The sequence below is a fragment of the Megascapheus bottae genome, chromosome X (assembly GCF_031878675.1).
Source record: "Megascapheus bottae isolate mThoBot1 chromosome X, mThoBot2.hap1, whole genome shotgun sequence".
Classification (NCBI taxonomy): Eukaryota; Metazoa; Chordata; class Mammalia; order Rodentia; family Geomyidae; genus Megascapheus; species Megascapheus bottae.
The window spans coordinates 104416322-104439391 of record NC_143547.1 but is presented as its reverse complement, the minus strand read 5'-3'; the positions used below and the strand labels follow the sequence as shown (position 1 = coordinate 104439391).

At 46.0% G+C, this 23070-nt stretch overlaps 2 protein-coding genes across 2 annotated transcripts in view; both read left to right on the top strand.

The window, feature by feature from the left end:
- Haus7 (HAUS augmin like complex subunit 7) overlaps window positions 1–17592 on the top strand; it is a 23107-nt gene extending 5515 nt beyond the window's left edge. Inside the window, exons 4-10 of the mRNA XM_090326123.1 lie at window positions 259–320; window positions 9931–10022; window positions 10494–10649; window positions 10800–10896; window positions 11333–11557; window positions 12571–12685; window positions 17423–17592. Coding sequence (XP_090182249.1) covers window positions 259–320; window positions 9931–10022; window positions 10494–10649; window positions 10800–10896; window positions 11333–11557; window positions 12571–12685; window positions 17423–17493 — 818 coding nt within the window. The 3' untranslated portion in view covers window positions 17494–17592. The remainder of the gene's footprint in view (window positions 1–258; window positions 321–9930; window positions 10023–10493; window positions 10650–10799; window positions 10897–11332; window positions 11558–12570; window positions 12686–17422) is intronic.
- On the top strand, window positions 12630–23070 carry Trex2 (three prime repair exonuclease 2). The gene is made up of 2 exons (XM_090326122.1): window positions 12630–12685; window positions 22156–23070. Exon 2 carries the CDS (start codon window positions 22192–22194, stop codon window positions 22888–22890), a length of 699 nt encoding a protein of 232 aa, XP_090182248.1. The 5' UTR covers window positions 12630–12685; window positions 22156–22191; the 3' UTR covers window positions 22891–23070.

Here is a 23070-nt window from a genome sequence, read left to right as displayed (position 1 = left end):
TGCTGGCTAACTCCTTATTTTTAGCCAAGGAAATTGGCACCCAGATAGGAACCATGAATAGGGGCAGGTCATACAGCAAGAGACAGCCCTGGCACTAGGGTAAGTCTTCTACCTGCCTCTTCATCTACTTGGTCTTCTGTGCCCAGTGTGGTCTTGTAGATGTGGCAGTATGAGTGCGTGTCAGTATCAGTACCCCATGGGTATCTGGTATGCTCTGGTCGGGTGTCAATAGTAACAGAATCTTTTGTGTTCCAACAGAGATGGTGAAACTAGGCCATGAGCTGATGCTTTGTGCAGCAGATGACTATGAGCTTCTTAAGGTAACAGAACCATGTGCGTGCTTTCTGTTCTGAGCTCCTGTGGGGAAAGGAGGGCCTTCTATAACCATGGCCTTTGAGGCTCCTCAGGCCCCAGAGCTGGCTGGGTACATAGGAAGGCTGGCTTTCTAGACATCTGTGTGACAGGCACTGTTAGTGATCCTTTGTGTAGATGAGTTCTAGCTTTGACTCAGAATGGGACACACAGAACATATCGTCTTTGGTGATATTATACTTGCCTGGTACTATGCTACATTCTCTGCATGTCAGTAATGATTGTCCCCACTCTTGACAATGTCTGTCTCAGTCCTATTTCACTGGAGGATGCCAATTTACTTCTGGATACGTGGTGGCAGAGTCATGTCTCAAACTCATGCCCCTGACTTCCAAGCTCATGTACCTTCTCCTGAATACCACCCTCCCATCTGAGAGTGTTTATATAAAGATGCCCCTATCCACCTACTACCAAGGCAAAGACACCCCACCTCCTGCCCTTAAAATGGATAAATTTTGGAAATAATTTCGTAAATGTTTCTTCTTTTTTTGCCAGTCCTGGGACTTGAACTCAGGGCCTACACACTACCCTTGATCTTTCTTCAGGCAAATGCTTTACTACTTGAACCACAGCACCACTTCCCACTTTTTCTTTCCTTTATTTTTTTTGTGGGTCATGAGGCTTGAACTTGGCCTGGACGCTGTCCCTGGGCTCTTCAGCTCAAGGCTACCACCCTTCACCTGGGCTTGGGTGCTGTCTCTGAGCTCTTCAGCTCAAGGCTACCGCCCTACCCTTGAGCCAAGTCCTACTTCCCATTTTCTAGAGGTTAATTGGAGATAAGAGTCTCAGGTCCTTTTGTGCCCTTTTGAACCTTGATCCTCAGATCTCAGCCTCCTGAGGAGTTACGATTACAGGGGAGAACCACCGCATCTGCATCAGACTCACTTTCTACTTTTTCTGTGTATGTAGTACCAAGAAATTGTATCCATGGCTTTGTGCATGCTATACAAGGACTCTACCACTAGGCCAAACTCCTGGCCCCTTGTTTTTTTTTTTTTTTCCTTTTTTTTGCCAGTTGTGGGGCTTGAGTTCAGGGCGTGAGCACTGTCCTTGGACTTTTTCTCAAGGCTAGAGCTCTACCACTTGAGCCACAGCACCACTTCCAGTTTTTTTCTATGTATATGGCATCAAGAACTTGAACCCAGGTCTTCGTGCATGCTAGGCAAGCACTCTACCACTAGGCCAAACTCCCGGTCCCTGGCCCCTTGTTTTTATTTTGCTTATTATGGATAATGTGAAGGGGACAATGTTATATCTTTTATTATACATGTTTTCTTGGATATGGATATGTATAGAGAGAGGGAGAGAGAGAGAGAGAGAATTCTTGGGTTATATGGTAGCTATATGTTTCACTTTGCTTTTGTCAGTTGTAGGGTTTGAGCTCAGGTCCTGGATGTTGTCCCTACACTTTTGCTCAAGGCTACCACTCTACCACATTGAACCATAACTCTGCTTCCAGTTTTTGAGTAGTTAATTGGAGACTAGAATCTTATGAAGACTTTTCTGCCCAGGCTAGCTTCAAACCACAATTTTCAGCATCCTGAGTAGCTAGGATTACAGATGTGTGCCACTAGCGCCGGACTATATTTTAGCGTTTTGAAGAGCTAAGGCCTGGAGTGTAGCCTAGTGGTAGAGTGCTCACGTTGCACAAAGCCCTGGGTTTGATTCCTCGGTACCACATACAAAGAAAAAGATGGAAGTGGTGCTCAAGTGGCAAAGCGCCAACCTTGAGCATAAAGTATCCAAGGACAATGCCCAGGCCCTGAGTTCAATCCCCATGACTGGCAAAAAAGAAAAGAGCTACAGAACTGTTTTGTTTTCCAACATGACTGTAGTTGATTGCTACCTTTATCCAGTGGGGTGTGTTTTTGTTGTTGCATTTTAATTAAATAATACTAATGTTTCAGAGCAATTTTCTGACTCAATTTGAACAGCAAAGACAGCTAATTCTCATTTACTCCCTAACCCCTACATCTATACCAGCCCTCACTATCAGCATTCTGTACCCTATGAAGTCCTGTGTTTCAATTAATGAACAAACATTGAAACATCTAGCAAGTTTTCATTTCAATTATTGTTTTTCTGTTTCTATACTTTTTTCTGTTTTTTTGTTGATAATGTTTTTAACTGTGTTTAGTGTTCACAATTGCATAGTCAAGCATTTAAAAAAATAATGGCTACTTTCTAATATTGATTAGACCATTCTAACGCTTATAATTTCATCACTGCCCTTGTCTTGTCTCATGGAAATTGAGATTTTCATGGTAGTACATGTGTTCCTAAAAGACACTTCACTTACAAGGCTTAAGCTTCAGGGTTCCCACCCTGCTCTGAGTCCTGGGCCCCGGCCTAGTACTTAGAATTGGTTGACGGCATCAAAGTCAGATCCACCCATGCACCACTAGGACTAAAGGTCAGGCATCTAGAAACGTTTGTGGGGCTCCATTGTTGCTTTTCCTATTCTATTTCTGCAATCCCTGGTACTTTTTAGTTTCTTTTCTGTAGCATTTTCTACTCTGCAGCCATAAGCTACCCACTTCCATGACCATGGTTCAATGGTGGGAAAACAGGAAGAAAATAACAAGAGGGGAAGTTGGCCCTAGGAGGTTGTTGTTACAGCTGAGTGGAAAGATTCCTTTCCTTCAGAATTACTTAGCTCCTTCCTTTTTGTTGTTGTTACCTCTGGCTCCCACCCCCCAAGTTCCTGCCACCAGCACCATATTGCATGTGGCTGGGGTCTGAGCAAACAGAAAAGGCCAGGGGACTCTCTTCTTCCTGATCTTTATAGATCTCTTCTGTGCTCCATGAGCCAGAATTAGAGGCTGTGACTCCTTTCTGTGATTCCATTTGGGCTGACTTCAGGTCAGGAGAGACTGAAGGAAGAATCATGGTGGGAGCACTGCCATGCTGAATGATCACTTCACATTCTGCCTCCTTGATCTGAAACTCCTGCCCCATGCTCTGGGAGGTGGGTCTTTAGTGAGAGGAAGAGATAGCATATAGTTCTACCATTTTACCTGCAGTGAAAACCCTTCCCTTCTTATGCTTTTCATATTTGTTTGCCAGTCCTGGGCTTGAGCTCAGGGCCTGAGCACGGTCCTTGGACTTTTAAGGCTAGAGCTCTACCACTTGAGCCTCAGCACCACTTCCGGCTTTTTTTCTATGTATGTGTTACCGAGGAATCGAACCCAGGACTTCATGCATGCTAGGCAAGCAATCTACCACTACAAACTTCCGGCCCTTCATAGTTTTTTTTTTGGTCAGTCATGGGGCTTGTACTCTGGGCCTGCTTGCTGTCCCTGAGCTCTTCAGCTCAAAGCTCTTGCCCTACCCCTGGGCCTGGGCACTGTCCCTGAGGTAATCAGCTCAAGGCTACCACCGTACCCCTTGAGCCACAGTACGACTTCCTGTTTTCTAGTGGTTAATTACCAAGATAAGAGTCTCACAGTCTTTTGTGTCTGGCCTGGCTTTGAACCGCCACTGTGCCTGGCACACTTTTCATAATTTTTGTTGTAAAATGAACTTAATATAAAGGTTGCAAATTTTCAAGAATTTTCCAGCAGACAGAAGAGGCTTTACTCACTTTCTAAAAAAATATACAGATAAAACTTGCCATCTTCACTGTTTTTACTGTGTGTACATATATGTGTACATGCACTAGAGCTGGTGTTTGAACTAGGGGCTTCTCATTCTCCCTTTTATTTTTTGCTCAAGGTTGGCATGCTGTCAATCCAGCCACATCTCTGTTTCATTTCTGACATTTTGTTGTTTAGTTGGACAAAAGCATCAAATTCATCTGCCTAGCAATCCTCAAATCTCAGCCTCCATCTTGATCAGCTTTTGCTTTCAGTCCTGTGGCTTGTACTCTGAACTCTGGACTTCTCAGTTTCCCTGAGCTTTTGTGTTCAATGTTAGCCCTGATTGTGTCTCTTGAGCCACAACTCCACTTCTGACGCTCGATATCTCTCCCTGCCCCCCCTCTGTGTTTAATTGGAAATAGAGTCTCACTGACTTTCCTGCCTTTGCTGGCTTTGAACCATGTTCCACAGATCTTAGCCACCTAAATAGCTAGGATTATTGGTGTGAGTGACTGGCACCTGGTTCATTTTGCCCACTTTTTGCCAGTCCTGGGCTTGAGCTCAGGGCCTGAGCAATGTCCTTGGACTTTCTCAAGGCTAGAGTTCTACCATTTGAGCCTCAGCACCACTTCCCGCTTTTTTCTATGTATGTGGTATTGAGGAATTGAACCAGGGTCTTCGTGCATGCTAGGCAAGCACTCTACAACTAAACCAAACTCCCAGTCCCCATTTTGCCCATTTTTAAGTGTTAAACAATTCACCAGTGGCATTAAACAATTCATCTTGTGATATCATTGCTACCATCCATTTCTACGATTTATCTTCCCAAGCTGAAATTCAGGACTTAATTTTTAAACCATTTTAAAGTATACATTGTGTTCTTTTAATACCATGCTGTTGTTTAAATAAGAATATAAGTAATTAGCTTTAGATTTTGTAATTTTTCCCTTAAGTTCCTGCTGGTTTTTCTATTGTAGTAGTGTGTATACTTCCAATCTTTGGCAATATTAATTTTGTGAGATGTTATTGCTTGTCACTTGAATCCCATAGCTGTCATACATCTCCTGTATAAACAGTATTTTATTTTATTTTGTGTCAGTCCAAGGACTTGAACTCAGGGCCTAGGCACTGCCCTTGAGCTTTTTTTGGTCAAGGCTGATACTCTTGTCACTTCAGGCACAGCTCTAATTCTGGCTTTTTGGTATTTAATTTGAGATAAGAGTCTCACAAACTATTTTTGCCCGGGCTGGCTTTAAACCATGACCCTCAGATTTGAGCCTCCTGAATACCAGAACTACAGGCATGAGCCGCTGATATCCAGCTACACCATTTTTGTTTTGAAATGTCTAAATCATCTCTTCAACATTTCAAGATATAATTTTGCATTTCTTTTTTTTAAACAATTTGGTTGTGATTCTAGATGCACACTTCTAATTTATGTACCTGCACATGGGATCTTCATGAGCAGTAATCTGCATGTATAATGTATGTTTACTTCTCATTGGTTCTATACTGCTGAAATCTGTAGATTCAAGTTCCTAAAGTGACTATCATTTTTTTTTGTCAGTTGTAGGACTTGAACTCTGGGCCTGGGTGTTGTTCTCAGCTCTTCAGGTGAAGGCTACTGCCCTACCCCTTGAGCCACAGCCCTTCTGGTTTTCTGGTGATTATTTGCAGATGAGTCTCAAGGACTTTTTAGTGCCTGCATTGGCTTTGAACCGCAATGCTCAGATCTCAGCCTCCTGAGTGTCTAGGATTACAGGCATGAGCCACTGCGCCTGGCTTAATGGCTATCAAATTTTAAAATCTTTAAAAAAGTATGCAATGCAGTGGCATTTAGAACATTCGCAATATTACAATTACTGCCTTTAACTAGGTCCAAAATATCTGTATTTATTCTTCAGATAGAAGGCCCACTGATGGAGTGGTAGTAGTCACTTCTATTTCTAAAGGGTCCGATGACTATTCATTTTACTCCCTGTCTTTCTGCTACTGAGACAGAAGTCTACACTCCACGGTCCTGTGTGATTGGCTTCTCAATTAAGCGCAGTGGTTTTTGAAGTTTGACAATGTGGTACTAGTATGACAGGACTTCATTCCTTGGTATGATCCTTGTGCCTCTTCCACCTGAGTGCTAGAATTAAAAACGTGTTCTCCCATGTGTGGCTTTAATATTTTGGCTTAAAAGTATGTGTGCACTTCTTTGTTTTGTCTTTTGACACAGCAAGACAAAGAACAATGATGCCTCAGTTGTAATTCAGGGCTGGGAAAGAAACGTACAAATTGGGGCAGGAATAACTTATCATAGCAGGAAGCTAGATCGTCCTGCAAGGATTCAGTGACAGCTGAGAAACTGTGAATCGGCCTTCTTCACCAAAGTTACGTCCACGTGACCACAATGAGCACAACGGCTACTGTAGACTGTAGCTCTTCACATCTACTTTAATCTAGGACTTCATAAAGCTGTCTTTGTTTTTGCGGTACTATGATTTGAATTCAGCGCATTGTACCTGCTAGGGAGGCTCTGTATCATTTGAGTCATTCCTCCACCCCATAATGTTACTTGAAAGAATCATTTGAGCCTAGTATCATGGTATTTGCTTGTTAGCCCAGCACTTTGGAGGCTGGGGCAGGAAGATGGGCAAATTCAAAGCCAGTAGGCTATGCAGTTAAATCCTTGTCTTATATAAACAAAACAACAGAAATGAAAAGTCATTATTGGACACTAAAAGCACATGCAATAAAACAGGCAAGTTGTACTTCATTAAAATTACACACGTGATGCACCCAAGGACACCTAGTAAGTAAAGGGACAACCCACAGAATAGAAGAAAATACTTGTAAAGCATGGGTCTGAGGAGGAACGTCTATCCAGAATCTATAAAGAACACTTTGACTCAACAACCCAGGAACTCAGTTAAAAAAATGAGCAAGGATCTCACTAGATAAGTAAGTTCATGGAAACATGCTTAGCACGTCTGATCATAAGAGTAGTGCAAATCAGAAGCGCTTCAACACACAAGGTTTTCTCATGTCAATAGGGAAATTAACAAGAGTTAGAAAGCATGAGACTGGCCGGGAGTTTGGCCTAGCGGTAGAGTGCTTGCCTAGCATGCACGAAGACCCGGGTTCAATTCTTCGGTACCACATACATAGAAAAAAGCTGGAAGTGGTACTGAGGCTCAAGTGGTAGAGCTCTAGCCTTGAGAAAGTCCAAGGACAGTGCTTAGGCCCTGAGCTCAAGCCCAGGACTGGCAAAAAACAAAAACATGAGAGTGTAGTGAAACCCACACACAGTTCTGGTGAGGGCAGGAGATGGGTGCAGACACTGTGGAAACCAGTTTGGCAGTTCCTTGAAAGCTTAAACACAGTAAGCATATGACCCAGCAATTCTACTTCTAGGTATGGACTCAAGAGCATTACAAATTGCATGTACTTGAAAACTAACGCATCAATGTTTGTTGATTTGTTGCCAGAGTAGCCAAATGTGGAAGTAATTCAAGTATCTCTCAATTGGTAAATGGATGAAATAGTTTTAATAATGAAGCAGATATTAGTGGCATATGCTACAACATGAGTGATCCTTGAGGTTACTAAGAGAAAAAGAGTCATATATAAAAAGTCACATATATGATCCACATGTATGAAATTCTCAGAAGAGGCAAAGTGTGAGTTGGCTTGTGGCTCATATGCATAATCATAGCTACCCAAGAGACTGAGATCTGGAAGCTTACAGTTTCAGACCAACCCAGGCATCAAAGTTCACAAGAGTCCATTTCCAACTACAACAACAACAACAACAAACCAAACCAGGTACAGCACCAGTCTAGTAAGTACAAGGCCCTGACTTCAAACCTCAGTGTCCCCCCCCAAAAAAACCCCCCCAAACTAGTGCTTGGTATATTGGTGAAGGGGAGTGCTAATGAGTCTAGAATTTGCATTTGAGTTGCTAGTCAAAATGCAATTGTTGTGATGAGTAGACAACTCTTTAAGCATCCCAACAACCACTGACTTGTACACATTTTGGTGAATTTCATGACCTATGAATTATGGCTCAAGCACAGAGTAGCCAAAGGAGATGAGATCTAGGAGAACAGCAAGTGAAAAGGCTCTGAGTGGTATGAGCTAATGTGAGGGAACTGCCAGCAGGCTGGTTATGCTGGATCATACTGAAGGTGTGGGGATATAGCAGGGGGTGGACTTTACAGGCCTTTGTAGGCTTAGGAGACCTCAGTGGAGGATTAGCGATTTCCATAAAGTATTTTACTGATAGTTACATATGGTAAGGCTTAGAGATTGGATGGGGCAAGGGTAATTGATAAGAGTCATTCATGGCTACAGCAATGTCCAGGCATGGGTGGTGGCTGCATGAGTGGTGGTGGTGGTAGTGAAGAAAATGAAGGCGAGGCTGGATTTAGTTGTGTCCCCTGGATTTGGCTGATGGGTGTGGTAGAGTGGGAACAGCAGTGGGTGTTCCTGAGCTCAGCCAGGTCTGAGGTTTTGTGGATCATTCTGCAGATGTTTGCAGTGTGTCCTTGTTTGCAATGAGCCTTTGCTAGAGAGCAGAGAGGAGACAGATCGGCTTCAGTGACATGGTGCAGACTAGCCTGAGGACTGATCAGAAGGCCAAGGATGACCTTTGGGTCTTATGGAGCTAATCCATGGCCATCCAGAAGAGACACAGAGAGCCATGCCTCACAGAGAGACATAGGCCTGGACTATACATGGAAGGCAGTCACACCCTGCTGTCAGGCTGATGGCACTCCAAGCACGCTGGCATCCATCCCCTTCTTCGGCATTTGGAGCGTGGCTGCTGGAGCCATCTCCTCATTGAGTGAGGGGATGGTAGACAGGGCTGGCCCAGTCCCATGTACTAGTCAAGGCTCTGCAAGGCTCTGAATGGTAGTCACTCTTGTGGGTCTTCTCTGGCCTGACCTCTGTGTAGACAGTGTATCCCAACCCTACTCCAACGATGCCCTACCATTTTGTCCTTTCTATACTGCAAGACTGCTCACACAAGGGGAATGAAATTGTCCCAGAAGCCATTGGTAGACTGAGGATGTGGTGGTGAAAGCTTCCAGAGGCTCCATGTCTGTTGAGTTGATTTCATGGCTGGGAGCCAAGCTTATTGGGAATAGCAGGCAGCACCCACCAACAGGGAGTTGGGCTGTCCCCAACGTCTCCTTCTCACCAGGGACTGCTTAGCTCTTTCCACTAAGCCAGTGCAGTCAGTATCAACATTTAGTCTGTTTGCAGGGTGTTCTTGCAAGTTGCTACTAATGAAGGCTTAATAGCAGCCCTGTGCCAAGTCAGGAGAGGTAGAGAAGCACACTGATAGGCCCAGCTTTCTCATGTTCCCGCCTATTCTGGGCTTTCTTGGGGGAGGTGGAACCTTTTCAGATTGTGCTTTAGTCCTGAGAGTCCGTGGCTTGCCAGAAGGAGGCAAGACTTGAGCTCTGGGCTAAGAAGCTCCCAAGGATTTCAGCTATCTTCAGAGCAGGTAGGTGATCAGGGTAGAAGCCTTCCCAACTGCACCTCCAGTTCCTTGCTGGGGCAAAGACCACGTCTAGGTGCCTTATGGTGTCATTCTGTGGCTTCTGCTAGTGCTAGCTGACCTTCTGGATTTGGACTTGTGGAAAGGGCACAGGACCATGCCCGAGGACTGTGTTCTGCCATTGCTGGCAGCCCTGCGAGCCCCACATTTCCCATTCCCTGCAGAGCCATGCAATGGTGGCGTTTTCCAGTTTCCACAGTGTGATCCTAGACACTGCAAGCTCAAGGTACGGGCTAATGAAGAAGCCTTTGAGAGCAGCAGCTCCTGAGTTCCTGGGTCAGTTTAAGATGGTGTTACATAGGTGGAGATGGGGAGCTGACAGGTCCCCCCCAGGGGCAGCCTGGGGGTAGGGCATCTGGAACAGCTGGCTTAGGCCAAACTTGTGCCTTCATCGATCTAGCAATGGTGTGTGACCTTCTCTTCCAGGGCTCTGGCTGTGCTCACAAGCAGCTGCACTTCATGGACCAATTGCTAGACATTGTGCAGCGCATGGATGCCACGTACTCTAGTGGCTCAAGGTAACAAACCTCGATGGCCCAGCTGGGAACCCTTGATGAGTGCTTATGATGTTGGATATGGAAGTGATGGGGTCAGTAGCCACACATTGGTCCAGGTAGCTGAAGGTGCAAACTGAGGCAAGACCCTTGCTGTGAGGAGTCTGCTGGCTGGCCGGGGCCTAGCCAGGGCCAAGGAAGGGATGTTTTCCATCTCTAGGATGTTGGGTGTTTTGTCACAGGTTCTGTGTGCCCTGGAGACGACATTTGAGGTGTGTTGGAGGATGGCAGGTGTTGGGTTGCCTGCAAACTGGTAGGCTTCTGAGGGAGGTGAAAGCAGGCAGGGGCCAGGACACTGGTTGTGCAGTGTAGCTCCTGCCCCACCCCCATTCTTTCGCACTTTTTAGCTTGGTTGCTTTTTGCATCTTAAGTCTGCTCTACTTGCTGGTGTGGTGCTCCAACAAGTGATGGTAAGACACGGGGCCTTCCTTGCAGCCCAAAGGAGAACCTGGAGAGTACCACGGAGAAGAGCGAGGCACTGCTGGAGGAGATGTTCTCCTCCCCAAATCTGCCAGCGCTTCTGAATCCGGAGTGTGACCCATGGCCCGTGGACATGCAGTCTGTTCTCGACCAGCAGAATGAGTCCCAAATGTAGGTGTACAGAAAGAGTCCTTCCATAGCTGTAACCCTGCTTGCTTGTGTCACCTAAAGGAGTCCCAGGTGTGCATAACCTTTAGATTGCACCACCAGATGACAGGACAGAGCTTGAGGTGACCCCCTCGCCAACTTATTTTCCTGCAGGACCAGCACTTCTGACAAGACTGACGAGGAGAAGGTGGCAGAGCTGGCCAGGCAGCTGCAGGAGAGCGCTGCCAAGCTACAGGCCATGAAGGGAGAGGTGACGTCACTCATGGGGTCTGTGGGGTCACGGGACCAGGTCCTGTTTGGTGTCCAGGGTTAAGAGACACATTCCAACATGGCGTGCTGTGAGGCTTCAGTGAAATGGCTCCTGCGCAGGCCTCAGGGGGACTAGGGAACAGGTGCTTAGTCTTCACAAGTGGAGATGTGTGAGCAAGGCACCACACCCTGGAATGCCAAGCCTCAGCTGGCAGCTGTGTACCAGGCTTTCCCACCAGTGCTTGCCTGGGCTACTCTGATTCTGGAGGCTGAGACTCGTGAGAGTGTAAGCAGCAAGGCTGAGGCTTCTCACATTCCCTCCATATCCTTGTTTATGAAGGCTGATTCCACCTTTCTGAGGTTTAAGATATGGTACAGCTGAGGCTGGCCAGCCAGCAGGACAGGCTTAAGGTCCGATCCCTTCCTTGGTTTTGCAGTGCTTCGAGCAGCAGAAGTCAGGGGCCACTGTGAGCGCGGCCACTGCCAACATTCTAGACCAGAAGCTGCGCCTGGTCGTCTCTGACTTCTACCAGCTTATCTTGGCCTTCCTCCAAGTCTATGATGATGAACTGGGTGAGTGCTGCCAGCGCCCTCACCCCGACCTGCACTCATGTGGACCCATCATCCAAGCTGTGTATCACAGTCTGATTTCTTGCAACCAGGTAAGAATTCCGTTCCTCTCTCGGCTGCCTCCAGAGTAGACTGTGATGGGGGCATGCGGGCTACAGCAAGGGAGGGGCAAAGGCTCCTGGTATGGTAGGGCTCTGCGATCTTTGGCAATTGAGACAGTTACATTTTGTACCCAGGGACAGGATGAGAGCTGCTGTGCAGATGGGTCGCCTTTGTGCCTCCTTTGTGCCCATATTGGTGTCATTCTTTTTTTACATTATTAAACATCCTCAGTGCCTTCAGTTTTTTTGTTACTAATTAGTATGCCACAAAGACAAGTAAAGGCTGCAGCAGACAAGACCGGAGAAAGTAATCCATGTACCTGAGCCAACTAAGTAAACACTTATTTTATTCCCCATCCCAAATCCTCAGAAGCCAGCCTCACATACCAAGGCTACGCACAATTGCTAGATTCACCATGTGCAGAGCTCTGATATTGCTCCAGAATTCTATGATGTTTATTTTGGGTTTTTAATGGAAAGACTCTAGGCTTCTTAACCTCAGGCCAGCCTGTCCATGAGACACTTGCCTCATGGTTAGGCCTCAGTCCTCTGTCTCTCAGAAAGGTCTTTTCTGTTTATTTTTGTGGTCCTGGAGTTTGAACTCAGGGCCTCATTGGGCAACCATTCTACTATTTGAGCCATGCTCTTAGTCTTGGAAATGTCCCTTTTTGGTTGTTACATTTCCTTTCCTTCCCTGACATTTGTTTTGTTCAAGCCGGAATGACATGCAGTGCTGGAATGTCTCTAGGTACTAAGTTGCCAGAGTGCCATGATAGTGTGCTGTCACCATTGGGAAAGGAGGAAAGAAACTTATGGATTGAAGGGCAACTCTCCAGCTGGGAGTTCTGTGTCTTTTCCTTACTTACCTATTTTTTGGAGGTTGGAGATTGAAGATCACATGAACAATGTAAATTTGAGTGGTAAGTGCAAGACGCCATCTTGGTCAGACCAGTAGCACTGACTCCTCACACTTCCCCTTCCCCTTCCCCTTCCCTTCCTGTCAGCTGCTGAAAGCAGTCGTGGAGGTCAGCGATGCCACTGAGCAAGCTGTGGACACAGTGAAGAAACAGGAGAGTCAACAGGCCAGTTGGGGCAACAGCAGCACTGTGATGAGCTTAGGTATGTCACCTGGACAGTGTGGGAAGCAATCCCTCTGCCTGCTTAGAGTGGGGTCTGCGTTAAGAACTCATCCAGCCACCTGAGCTCCCTCCCTCCCTCCCTCCTTCCTTCCCTCCCTCCTTCTTCCCTCCCTTCTCCCTCCCTGTACCCCCCTCTCTCCTCCCCTTGCCCCCTTCCCTTTTTCCTCCCCTCCCCTCCCTTCTGCTCATCCTTTCTCTCCCTCCTCATCTTTTTTTCCTCTCCCTTCCCTTCTTCCCCTCCCCCCTTCTGCTCATCTCTCCTTTGTATTGATCGTTTTCCTCTTCCCTCACTTCTTCCCCCCCTCTCCTGTCTGTCCCTCTCTCCTTTCCTTCTGTTTCCTTCTTCCTGATTAAATCCATAGCCTCTCACATACCAGGTATGTGCTCCACTCTACCACTTGACTGATGCTCCACATCCAGCTTTTTGCTGGATAATTGAAGATAAGAGTCTCCCAGACTTTCCTGCCTGGGATGGCTTTGAATTGAAATCCTCAATCTTAACCTGTTGAGTAGCTAGAATTATAGGTGTGAACTACAGGCTTCCATTTTCCTCCATAACTTCCGATATGAAACAAGTTATTATCATTAAGAATCCTTATTTCTTATTTTCATAATTCTCTTGAATATTTGTGTATCTGGAGCTCTTTGGGTTTTCTAGATGTTAGATTATTTTTTTGTGATCAATATACAGCCAAGCAATGACATCTCTTCCTTCTCTTTCATACTTGTCTCCTGACATTTTCAAAGCCTGGAACGTGCATATGGTCTCCTAGGTCCCCAGGACCATGCTAGAGCTTTTCAGAGCCCTTACAGACAATTCATTCCTCAGTCTGTTCCCAAGGCTTTTGGTTATCTATTGTTTACACAGACTACGACCCAACATCTCAAGGAGCAGTATTAAAGCATTTGACTGGCTGTTTTGCACTGATGTACCCCCACGTAATGGCTTTACCTCACTCACAAAGCTCGTCAGCCACTTCCATTGGGAAGACTTTCTTTGGATGACCTTTCTGGCTGTTCGTCTTTTGCAGTTGGCCTTCTCATCACTCTTGACTTTGGCACATACCTGCTGCATGTACATCACAGACTGAGGAGGCGCTCCTTACTAATTAAACTACAGCAGAATCGTCCAGTCTAAAATTTATTACAGCATTTATCCGAATCACCACTGTCACTGTGGCTCTCACTGCAGTCTATATCCTTGCTATTAATAGTTTATATTTATGATCCAGCGCTATCATTACTATAATAGTGATCATTAATTCTACGAATAGCATGCCATCTCATAGGTGACTAGAGCATAATAGGACTCGTGGATGATTTAGTGTTTCAGATAGCACACTCTGGGTGTAAGCTGTGTGAACTGGGCCCACACTTTGCCTCTCTGTGGCCTAGGGGATATGGAGACAGGTAGGGCCTTAACTTGTGGTTCCTGACCTGGTTCTAAGTATGCCTTCTTGACATACTTAGGGCTTCACACATACTTAGGGCTTTTTCACTCATGAGTGTGCCCTACCCTCACATGAGCCATGCTTCCAGTTCCCTGACTTGCCTGGAGACAAATTCTCAAGCTCTTGACATGCCTACAGAAAGGGAACAATGCAAAATCCACTGTAAAGGCTACTAGGAATGGTCCTGTACCTTTCCACTATTCATTATCTGACACAGTGAGGTAGGGCCTTGATGTCCATGTCTTCAAGCAGTGTAATGTCTCTCCTACTTAGGGACAGTCTGTGTCCTTTTAAAAATCTTTTTAAAATTAGTATTATTTGTACAAGTGGATTTAATTTTGACATGTCCGTATTTGTTTGCCATATGCCCTGAAGAGCTTCACTCCCCTCCCCCATTGTTCTCTCCCTCTCCTTCCTTCTCCCTTCCTAAAACAGTTTCAACAGTTTTCATTATTCAGTGTGTGTGTCCATCACTAAGCTTTTATACTCAAGGCGAGTACTCTACCACTTGATTCTCACGCAGCTTCACTTCTACCTTTTTTGGTGGGTAATTGGAGATAAGAGTCTCACAGACTTTTCTGCCCAGGCTGGCTTTGAACTTCAATCTCTGATCTCAGCTTCTCAAATAGTTAGGATTACATGTGTGAGGTACTGGCACGGTACAACCAGTATTTGGACCTTGGACAATATTCATCTTCCTGCATCCTCTCTATTTGCCCTTCCTCCTCCCATTATAACTTTCCCTCTGTACAGGGTCTGTTTTATATTTCTGTCATTTATAGGTATGTGATGATTGTCCAAAGAAATTTTACCATGCTGTTTTATACCTATATCTATTGATCAGACTTACCCCTTTTGATTACTGTCTTTCTTTGCCCCTATTCCTTATGCCATGTAGTAAACTGATAGTATATTTCAGTATTATGCATCTTTTAACAGTCTCCCCCTCAAATCCCTGTAAAGAGTTTATAGTTAGAACTCACTGCATGTATGCATAGGAGTCTGTATGTTTCTTTAGGTCTAGCATATGTACATGAGAGAAAACATAACTCTCTCTCTCGCTCTCTCTCTCTCTTTATATATATATATATATATATATATATCCTTCTGAATTGGACTTATTTTGAATAACGTGATAATCTTCAATTCAGTTCATCTGCCTACAAACAACATAATTTTATTTTCTTATATAGCAGAATAATATTCCATTGTGTATATGTACCTCATTTCCTAATCCATTCACCAGGGCAGTTCCCATAGTTTGGCTACTGTGAATAAACAGTGCTACAATAGACATGGGTTCTTCTTATATCCCCTATGATATATACCCAAGAGTGAAATCACTGGATTATATGGAAATTCTAATACTAATTTTTTGAAGAGTATCTGTACTAATTTCCACAATGGTTGCACTAGTTTACATTGCCACCAACAGTGTATTTGTTTTTCCCCACAGCACCAATTCTGGCTTTTTTTCTATGTATGTGGTACTGAGGAATCAGACCCAGGATTCGTTATGCTAGGCACACATTCTACTACTAGGCCATGCTCCTAGCCTTGTAACTAAAATTTTAAGGAGCTTATGACACCATGTCTTAAAAGGATGTAACTAAAATGTAAACAAGGGCCAAACTATATGGTAAAAGCAGGAACTTTTCAGAAAAATAATTCTCACAAAATTGGCAGAAAGGAAGTTATCTACTTTGATAGAAAAGATGCTTTCTCATACTAAGAATGCAAGCACTATATTGAATAAGAGTGGAGAGAATAGATACTCTTAATTCATTATTGTTGTTATCTTCATTTTTTTAAGTTTCTTCAGAGTTTTTATCGTGAAAGTATTTTGGATTTTGTCAAAGGTGTTCTTTGTTGGTCAGCCCAGTGGCTCACACCTGTAACCCTACCTACTCAGGAGGCTGAGATCTGTGGATTGCAGTTCAAAGCCAGCCCTGGCACTAAAGACAGACTCTTATCTCCAATTAACCACTAGAAAACTGAAAGTGGAGCTGTGACTCTAGGGGTATGGTGGTAGCCTTGAGATGAAGACAGCTCCCAGGTCCAGAGTTTGAGCCCCATTACCCCTCCCCCAAAAAAGTGTTCTTTATGTTGAGATGATGATATGATTTTTGTCTTTGCTTCTCTTTACTTATTGATTTACATTTGTTGAGGTATCCTCGCATCCCTGGGATGAAAACAACTTAATCATGGTACGATCTTTTTGGTATGCTGTTGAATCTAGTGTGCATCTACTTTATTGAAAATGTTTGTGTCTGTTGATGGAAGAGTCCAAGTATAAAGCAAGGGGGGGCAGAGCAATCATGTCACTGCTGAGAATGGGGGAGGGCACCAACACAAAGGCAATGCAAGTACATAGGTGTGGAAGGTGGGAGTGAATGGGAGGAAAACTAGTGATAAGACAGCCCGTGGAGGAGTATGACTGGTGGAACTAATTAACTATTGGGATTGCACAGCCGACCTGCTGCTGCCCTGGTGAGAAAGCAGAGGAAGCTGATCTGCAGTGAGGGACAACTGCACAGCCATGAACTCTCAGTGAGGCCCTAGCCCACTGTTTTGTGAGGAAATGAGAGGAATGACGGGGTGTTCTTGGGAACAACCCCAAGGGCTTGATGATAGTGTCTTGTAAGTGCTCAGGGCTAGGCTCCTCACATCATGGGTTCTGGATCCCATGTCCCAAACATCCCTTAGCCACGGCTAGGGAAATGCCAGCTGCAGAAATAAGAGTTGCACAGGAAAATTGCTCCACTGGGAGACTTAAAAAAAGTTAAGAATGCCCAAAGAAGAAACAATTCTACGGTAGGAGGAGCAGCAAGTAAAAATCCTCAGGAGGCAAATGCAGCTACAGACTTTAGTGCTCCTTTTCTAAGAGCTAGGCAGCTGGAGTGACCCATCTACAGACTCCAGGATGAGGTATGCTTCAGAGTTTTGCTGTTCAGCTAAGGCCTTAGGTGTGTTCTGTGTCATCTGGTATGTCATCATGTGCACACTGCTTGTCTGATTAAAATAGAACATTTCCTGTCTCCTGGCCAAATGCTGCCTCCCCTATACCCACCAAGGGTGTGCCTTAGTAGCTCCTCAGCCTAGCAGTTCCTGGGTCACAGTGGAAGTCTTGTATGCAGGCTTGACGATCAGGCCTCTCCCTGTTATCTGGTCATGCAGGACTGGAGGATAATCTGTGGTGGGCATCAGGAGAGGAGGGAGTGGTCTTGCATTAGACTTAATTTGTTCTGTTTTACTTTCTTTTCTAGTCAACAAAATGGATGAACTAACTCAGAAATACAAAGTCTTCAATGATATCCTGTACAAAGGCACACGTTAGGGTGGGAACAGAACCCTGAAGCCAATGCAGGACAAGCAGTATTTCTCCACTTGCCTGTAGAAAAAAGTCTCAGGCTCTTAATAAACTGCCTTAAACCTACTGTTGGCTTCTGCCATTCTGTTACTGTTCTCTCCTCCGGTCAGTTCGATCCAGCTTTCCTTCTTTCTGTCCCCAAGTATCCCCATGGAAAACAAGCTTGCATGAAGCCATTTGTGTTCCTCATGGAGCGGGGCCTTGCCCCTTTCCTTGTTACTTTCAGTCCTTGCTATGGCCTGCTTAAGGTTGGCTGAACCTATACCTGGATGTCTCCATGGCACCCTGACATACCCCCTTTTTCTTGCTACCCATCTTCGCCTACGTGTAGTTCCGGGTCCTGTAGAAGTCCTACTCACGGGATATCTGTAGCCCTACTTGCCCTGCCCCTGAAAGCCAACCTGTTTCCTTTTCCTTACCCACGGTGCTCGGCATAACACTGGGGAATTCTTGGGTGTTTTGTTTTGTTTTGTTTTGGATTGTGAGGCCTGGGCACTGTCCTTGAGCTCTTCAGTTCAAGGCTATCACTCTACCTGTTCGAGCCACAGTGTCACTTCCAGTTTTGGGGTAGTTAATTTAAGAGTCTCACGGACTTTCTTGCTGGGGCTTATTTGGCAGTGAAATCCTCAGATTTCAGCCACCAGAGTAACTAGGATTATAGGCATGAGCCACCAGCACCCAGCAACACTGGAGAATTCTTGACACTGACTGACTGGTTGTCCAGGAAACTGGTCTCTGGGCTTTCTAGGATGACCCAGTATCTGAGTAGTGTATATGTCACCGCCACCTCCCTCTCCTTGAAGAATAAGAAGAGGCACAACTGGTGGATCTATTGTGGTGCCATAGTTGCCTGGCTTGCCCTGCCCTATCCTGTCCCACCCCCACCCCTTCATTTTGTTTCCCAATTCCAATTCCTTGGGTAACTGAAGGCAAGAAAGCACCAGGGAGATAGGTACAAGGCCCTTTTGCCTGGGTAACCCTTTAGATTACTGCTGGGGAAAGTTGAAGACCAGGTAGGCCTGTGTTTCCCGCTGTCCAAGTGAGCCAACTGCTTTATGGGCTATGATGCTCAGAATGGTCTGCAGTGAGCAGGAGAAACATCTTGTGTGCCTCTCCCCCCTCACCACATACAGCACATGTGAAATCCTTAAGATGCCAGATCCTGGGGGTAGCATGCTTCCTAGTCCAGGGTTGGCTTTGCTGCCCTCCCATGTGGGCAGTACTCCACACCTGGAGGCAGGTGGGGTAGAGAAAGTTTCAAGAACCTAGGATCACAGGCGTCTCAATCTATCTCCTTATATTGCTCAACCATAGCCCATAAGGTTTGATGGCTCAAGCCTCATGACCTTCTGTATTGTTCCTGTCTTGCCTCCTTGCTTGGCTGGCAGGCTCTGCTAAATGCTCTTAGACTTCATCCCCACATCTTTGTCGCAGATACCATTTCCCCATCCTTGTGAAAGATAAACCCTCAAGGTGGGAGAGCTATAACAAGTGTCTGCACCGTGTCTGTCCCAGAGGCCATCGCTACCCACTGGGGCAACACCTATGTCTTATCCTTGAGAATTCACTTCCTACAGGCTGTATGGTTTCCCTTATTTGTAACAACTAGCATGTGTCTAGGATATTCTTTGCAGAGGATCATAATAGCTCAATGTGCTCAAGCCATCTAAAACGATGGTTATCGAAATGAAATCCAAGAAATAGAAACGTTTCTTTAGTGTCATATTGACAGTTATTTCTTTTTTCCTTTGATTTATTCCCTGGTGTTGATTTATTTTTTTTTAATTTCTATACCCTTTGTCTTGTATATAAGTTTATCTGATATGGGGAAAGGAAGAGGAATAACAGAAACAGTGGGACAAAGTGGGAGGCAATGCAATTGTGATATTAGACACCGTTGAAAATGAACTTTACAACAGGGTCACGAGAGTCGGGGGAAGGAAGCGAGAGAAAATGAGGAAGGGGGTGACACTGTTCAAAAAGAATTGGGGCCAGGAGCGTGGCCTAGTGGTAAAGTGCTCACCTAGCATGCATGAATCCCTGGGTTGCATTGCTCAGTACCACATACACAGAAAAGCTTGGAAGTGGTGCTGTGGCTCAAGAGGTAGAGCTCTAGCCTTGAGAAAGTCCAAGGTCTATGTTCAGGCCCTGAGTAATGTCCAGGACTGGCAAAAAAGAAATGAACTCATTACTTTATATACCTGACCTGTAACCCTTCTGTAATGAGCTGTACAATAATTTTTTTTAAGAACTCTTCCTTTTCTTAGGCTAAGCATAATATGGACTTCTGTTGTTCCTAAGGTGACATCAGCTATACCGGGGGCAGCATGGTACTCAGTGATGGCAGAAACCAAGGTCCAGAGAAAGGGGCCTATTGCCTTTATGTAGTGCATCTCAGTAGGCATCAAATCTGGGTCAGCAGGCCCTCGAGTCACAGACTAGCCTTCAGCAGACTTGGAGGAAAGGCTAGATCAGAGTCTTCCACCATGTTCTGGTTTCCTGCTGCATGTAAGGACATGTTCCTCCACCCCGGACAGTGCTGATCACTCATCAAACCTGTGTGCGGCCAGAGACTACTTCCTAGTCTGTAAACACAGGGTGTGTGTCCTAGTGGCAGTGAGCTCAAGAGGGGGCGGCCAGCAATCCGGCAGCACAGGTCCTGCAGCCTCAGGGCTCCTGGTTGCCCAACATCAGGCTGGGGGCGGGCCATGGCTACTTATTAAAGGCTGCCTGGAGCAGCCTGTGCTGAGACAGGTGCCTAGCAGCCCAGGAAGCCAGCCAGTGCCCGCCTCAGGTAAGCCAGCCTGGTGGGGTTGATGAGGACAGCTGCTGGGAACCTAGAGGCAGGCAGAGGGCACTTTGTGGCAGCATTGTTTGCTAGGGAGGTTGGGAAGATAGGCCTTTGTGCAGGCTTTCTCCAGTGCCTGCTTCACAATGCTCTTTTGCCCCAAGTGGAGGAAACCAGGGCTTTTCTCACTGAACCTTTGTAGACAGTGTCCCATGAACTTGGGCCCCAGTTCCATTCTCGGGCTGCATCTGCCTCCCTTTTTCACTTTTTTTTAAAAGTGGGGGCCAGTTGTGGGGCTTGAATGCATCTGCTTCTCTAAATCCCTGATGGAAGCTGTGACTAGATGTGGGCTTATCAGCAAAGGTAGCATGGCCTGGGCACAGCAGGCCTTACTTTGGTTCCTTGTTAGACAGGAGTAGGATTGGGCAGGCAGATTTGAAGGATTGAAAGGAGAGGTTGTTAGGTGTATGGGAGGCTCTATCCTGGGGTTCAGAAGTAACAGGTATTGACTGCTGACCTCCAGCCTGTGGAGTGACCTTGGATGTGGGCCTTAGAAACCACTCGTAGAGCTAAAGATTGCATGAGACAAGTTAGGGGATGGCAGGAAGTGAGGCCCAGAATGATCAGAGCTTTGGCTATGCTTCACTGAGCCTGGACAGTCCCATTTCTTTACTTTTTTGTTTTGTTTTCTTTTAGTCTTTCTTTTTCTTCTTTCCTTTATATTTCTCTCTCTCTCCCTCTCTCTCCCTCTCCTCCCTCCCTCCCTCCTTCCCTCTACACACACACACTCACTCTCTCTCTCTCTCTCTCTCTCTCTCTCTCTCTCTCTCTCTCTCTCTCTCTCTCGCTGGGTCTGTGCATGTGGTACCAAGAAATCAAACCCAGGGCTTGCTAGGTGAGCACTTTACCACTATGCCGTGCTCCCAGCCCCAAAGAAAGTTGAAAGCAAGGTTTTTCTCTTTGTTCCAGTACTGGGGCTTGAATTCAGGGCGTTTTTTTTTTTTTTTTTCCAGGGCGTTCTTTTTCTTCTCTTTTATTTTTTCTTGTTGCCAGTCGTAGGATTTGAACTCAGGACCTGGGCACTGTCCTTGGGCTTTCTCAAGGCTAGTGCTCTACCACTTGAGCCACAGCACCACTTTCGGCTTTTTCTGTGTATGCGGTACCTAGGAATAGAACTAGATGTGTGCATACCAGGAAAGCACTCTACTACTAGGCCATGCTCCTAGCCCCACTCTTGTTATTTTTTTCTTTTTTTTTTTAGTTGGTCATGGGGCTGGAACTCTGGGGACTTTGAACCTCTGAGCTCTTTAGTTGAAGGCTAGCACTCTACCACTTTGAGTCACAATGCTACTTCTGGTTTTCTGGTGGTTAACTGGAGATAAGAGTCTCAGGACCTTTGTGCCCCTGCTGGCTTTCAACCTCAATCTTCAGATCTCAGCCTCCTGAGTAATGAGGATTGCAGGTGTAAGCCACTGGCACCTAGTTTCTTTTCTTTTGAATTAGATAAATTTTGTTCACTTTGAAGGAGAGTAGATCACAAAGCTCATACTGAATTCTCAAAATCACCTGCATATAGAAGCAACCACTCAGGAAAGCAGACAGAAAGATAATTCCTATATGTCTCACCTACTGTAGGCAAAAAGGAAGGTTAGGACACAAGGTAACGAGAGCTACTTGGTTATTGCCATTTCTTATGTAAATTGTTATTACAAAGGTAGATACACAAAGGAGTTACAGTTGTATAAGCCAGGCAATAAGTACATTTCTTTTTGGACATTACCACCTCTTCCATTGTATTCCCATTTCTTTAGCCCTCAAGTTTATGCCTCTTGTTCTGGCAGCCTTAGGCTCTGCTGTCCCTGTGATAGAACATCACCATGTCGGAACCACCCCGGGCTGAAACCTTCATCTTTCTGGACCTAGAAGCCACTGGGCTCCCCAATGTGGATCCTGAGATTGCTGAATTATCTCTCTTTGCTGTTCACCGCTCTTCCCTGGAGAACCCAGAACGGGACGACTCTGGTACCCCCATGCTTCCCCGTGTCCTGGATAAGCTGACACTGTGCATGTGCCCGGAGCGTCCCTTCACTGCCAAGGCCAGTGAGATTACTGGCCTGAGTAGCGAAGGTCTGGCGCGGTGCCGGAAGGCTTGTTTCGATGATGCTGTCGTGAGGACACTGCAGGCCTTCTTGAGCCGCCAAGATGGCCCCATCTGCCTGGTGGCCCATAATGGCTTTGATTATGACTTCCCTTTGCTGTGCACAGAGCTGCAACGTCTGGGAGCTCACCTGCCCCAGGACACAGTGTGCCTGGACACACTACCGGCGCTGCGGAGCCTGGACCGAGCCCACAGCCATGGCACTCGCGCTCAAGGCCATAAAAGCTACAGCCTGAGCAGCCTCTTCCACCGCTATTTCCACGCTCAGCCGAGTGCGGCACATTCAGCGGAGGGCGATGTGCATACCCTGCTCCTGATCTTCCTGCATCGGGCTGCTGAGCTGCTTGCCTGGGCAGATGAGCAGGCCCGCAGCTGGGCCCACATTGAGCCCATGTATGTGCTGCCTGATGAGGCGTAGGCAAGCTTGCCTGTTGAAGTCATGCTCTGAGGCTGGGAGCTGGTGCTGACCAGAATCTTGCTGCTCCTCCACAGCACATGCCATGCATTCCCCAGCCCTAGCCTCACTGACCATGAAGGCCCAGAGCCTTCTCTCAGCAGTTGGCTGCTTCAAGGCTTCCGTTCTTCTCTGTGTCTTAAA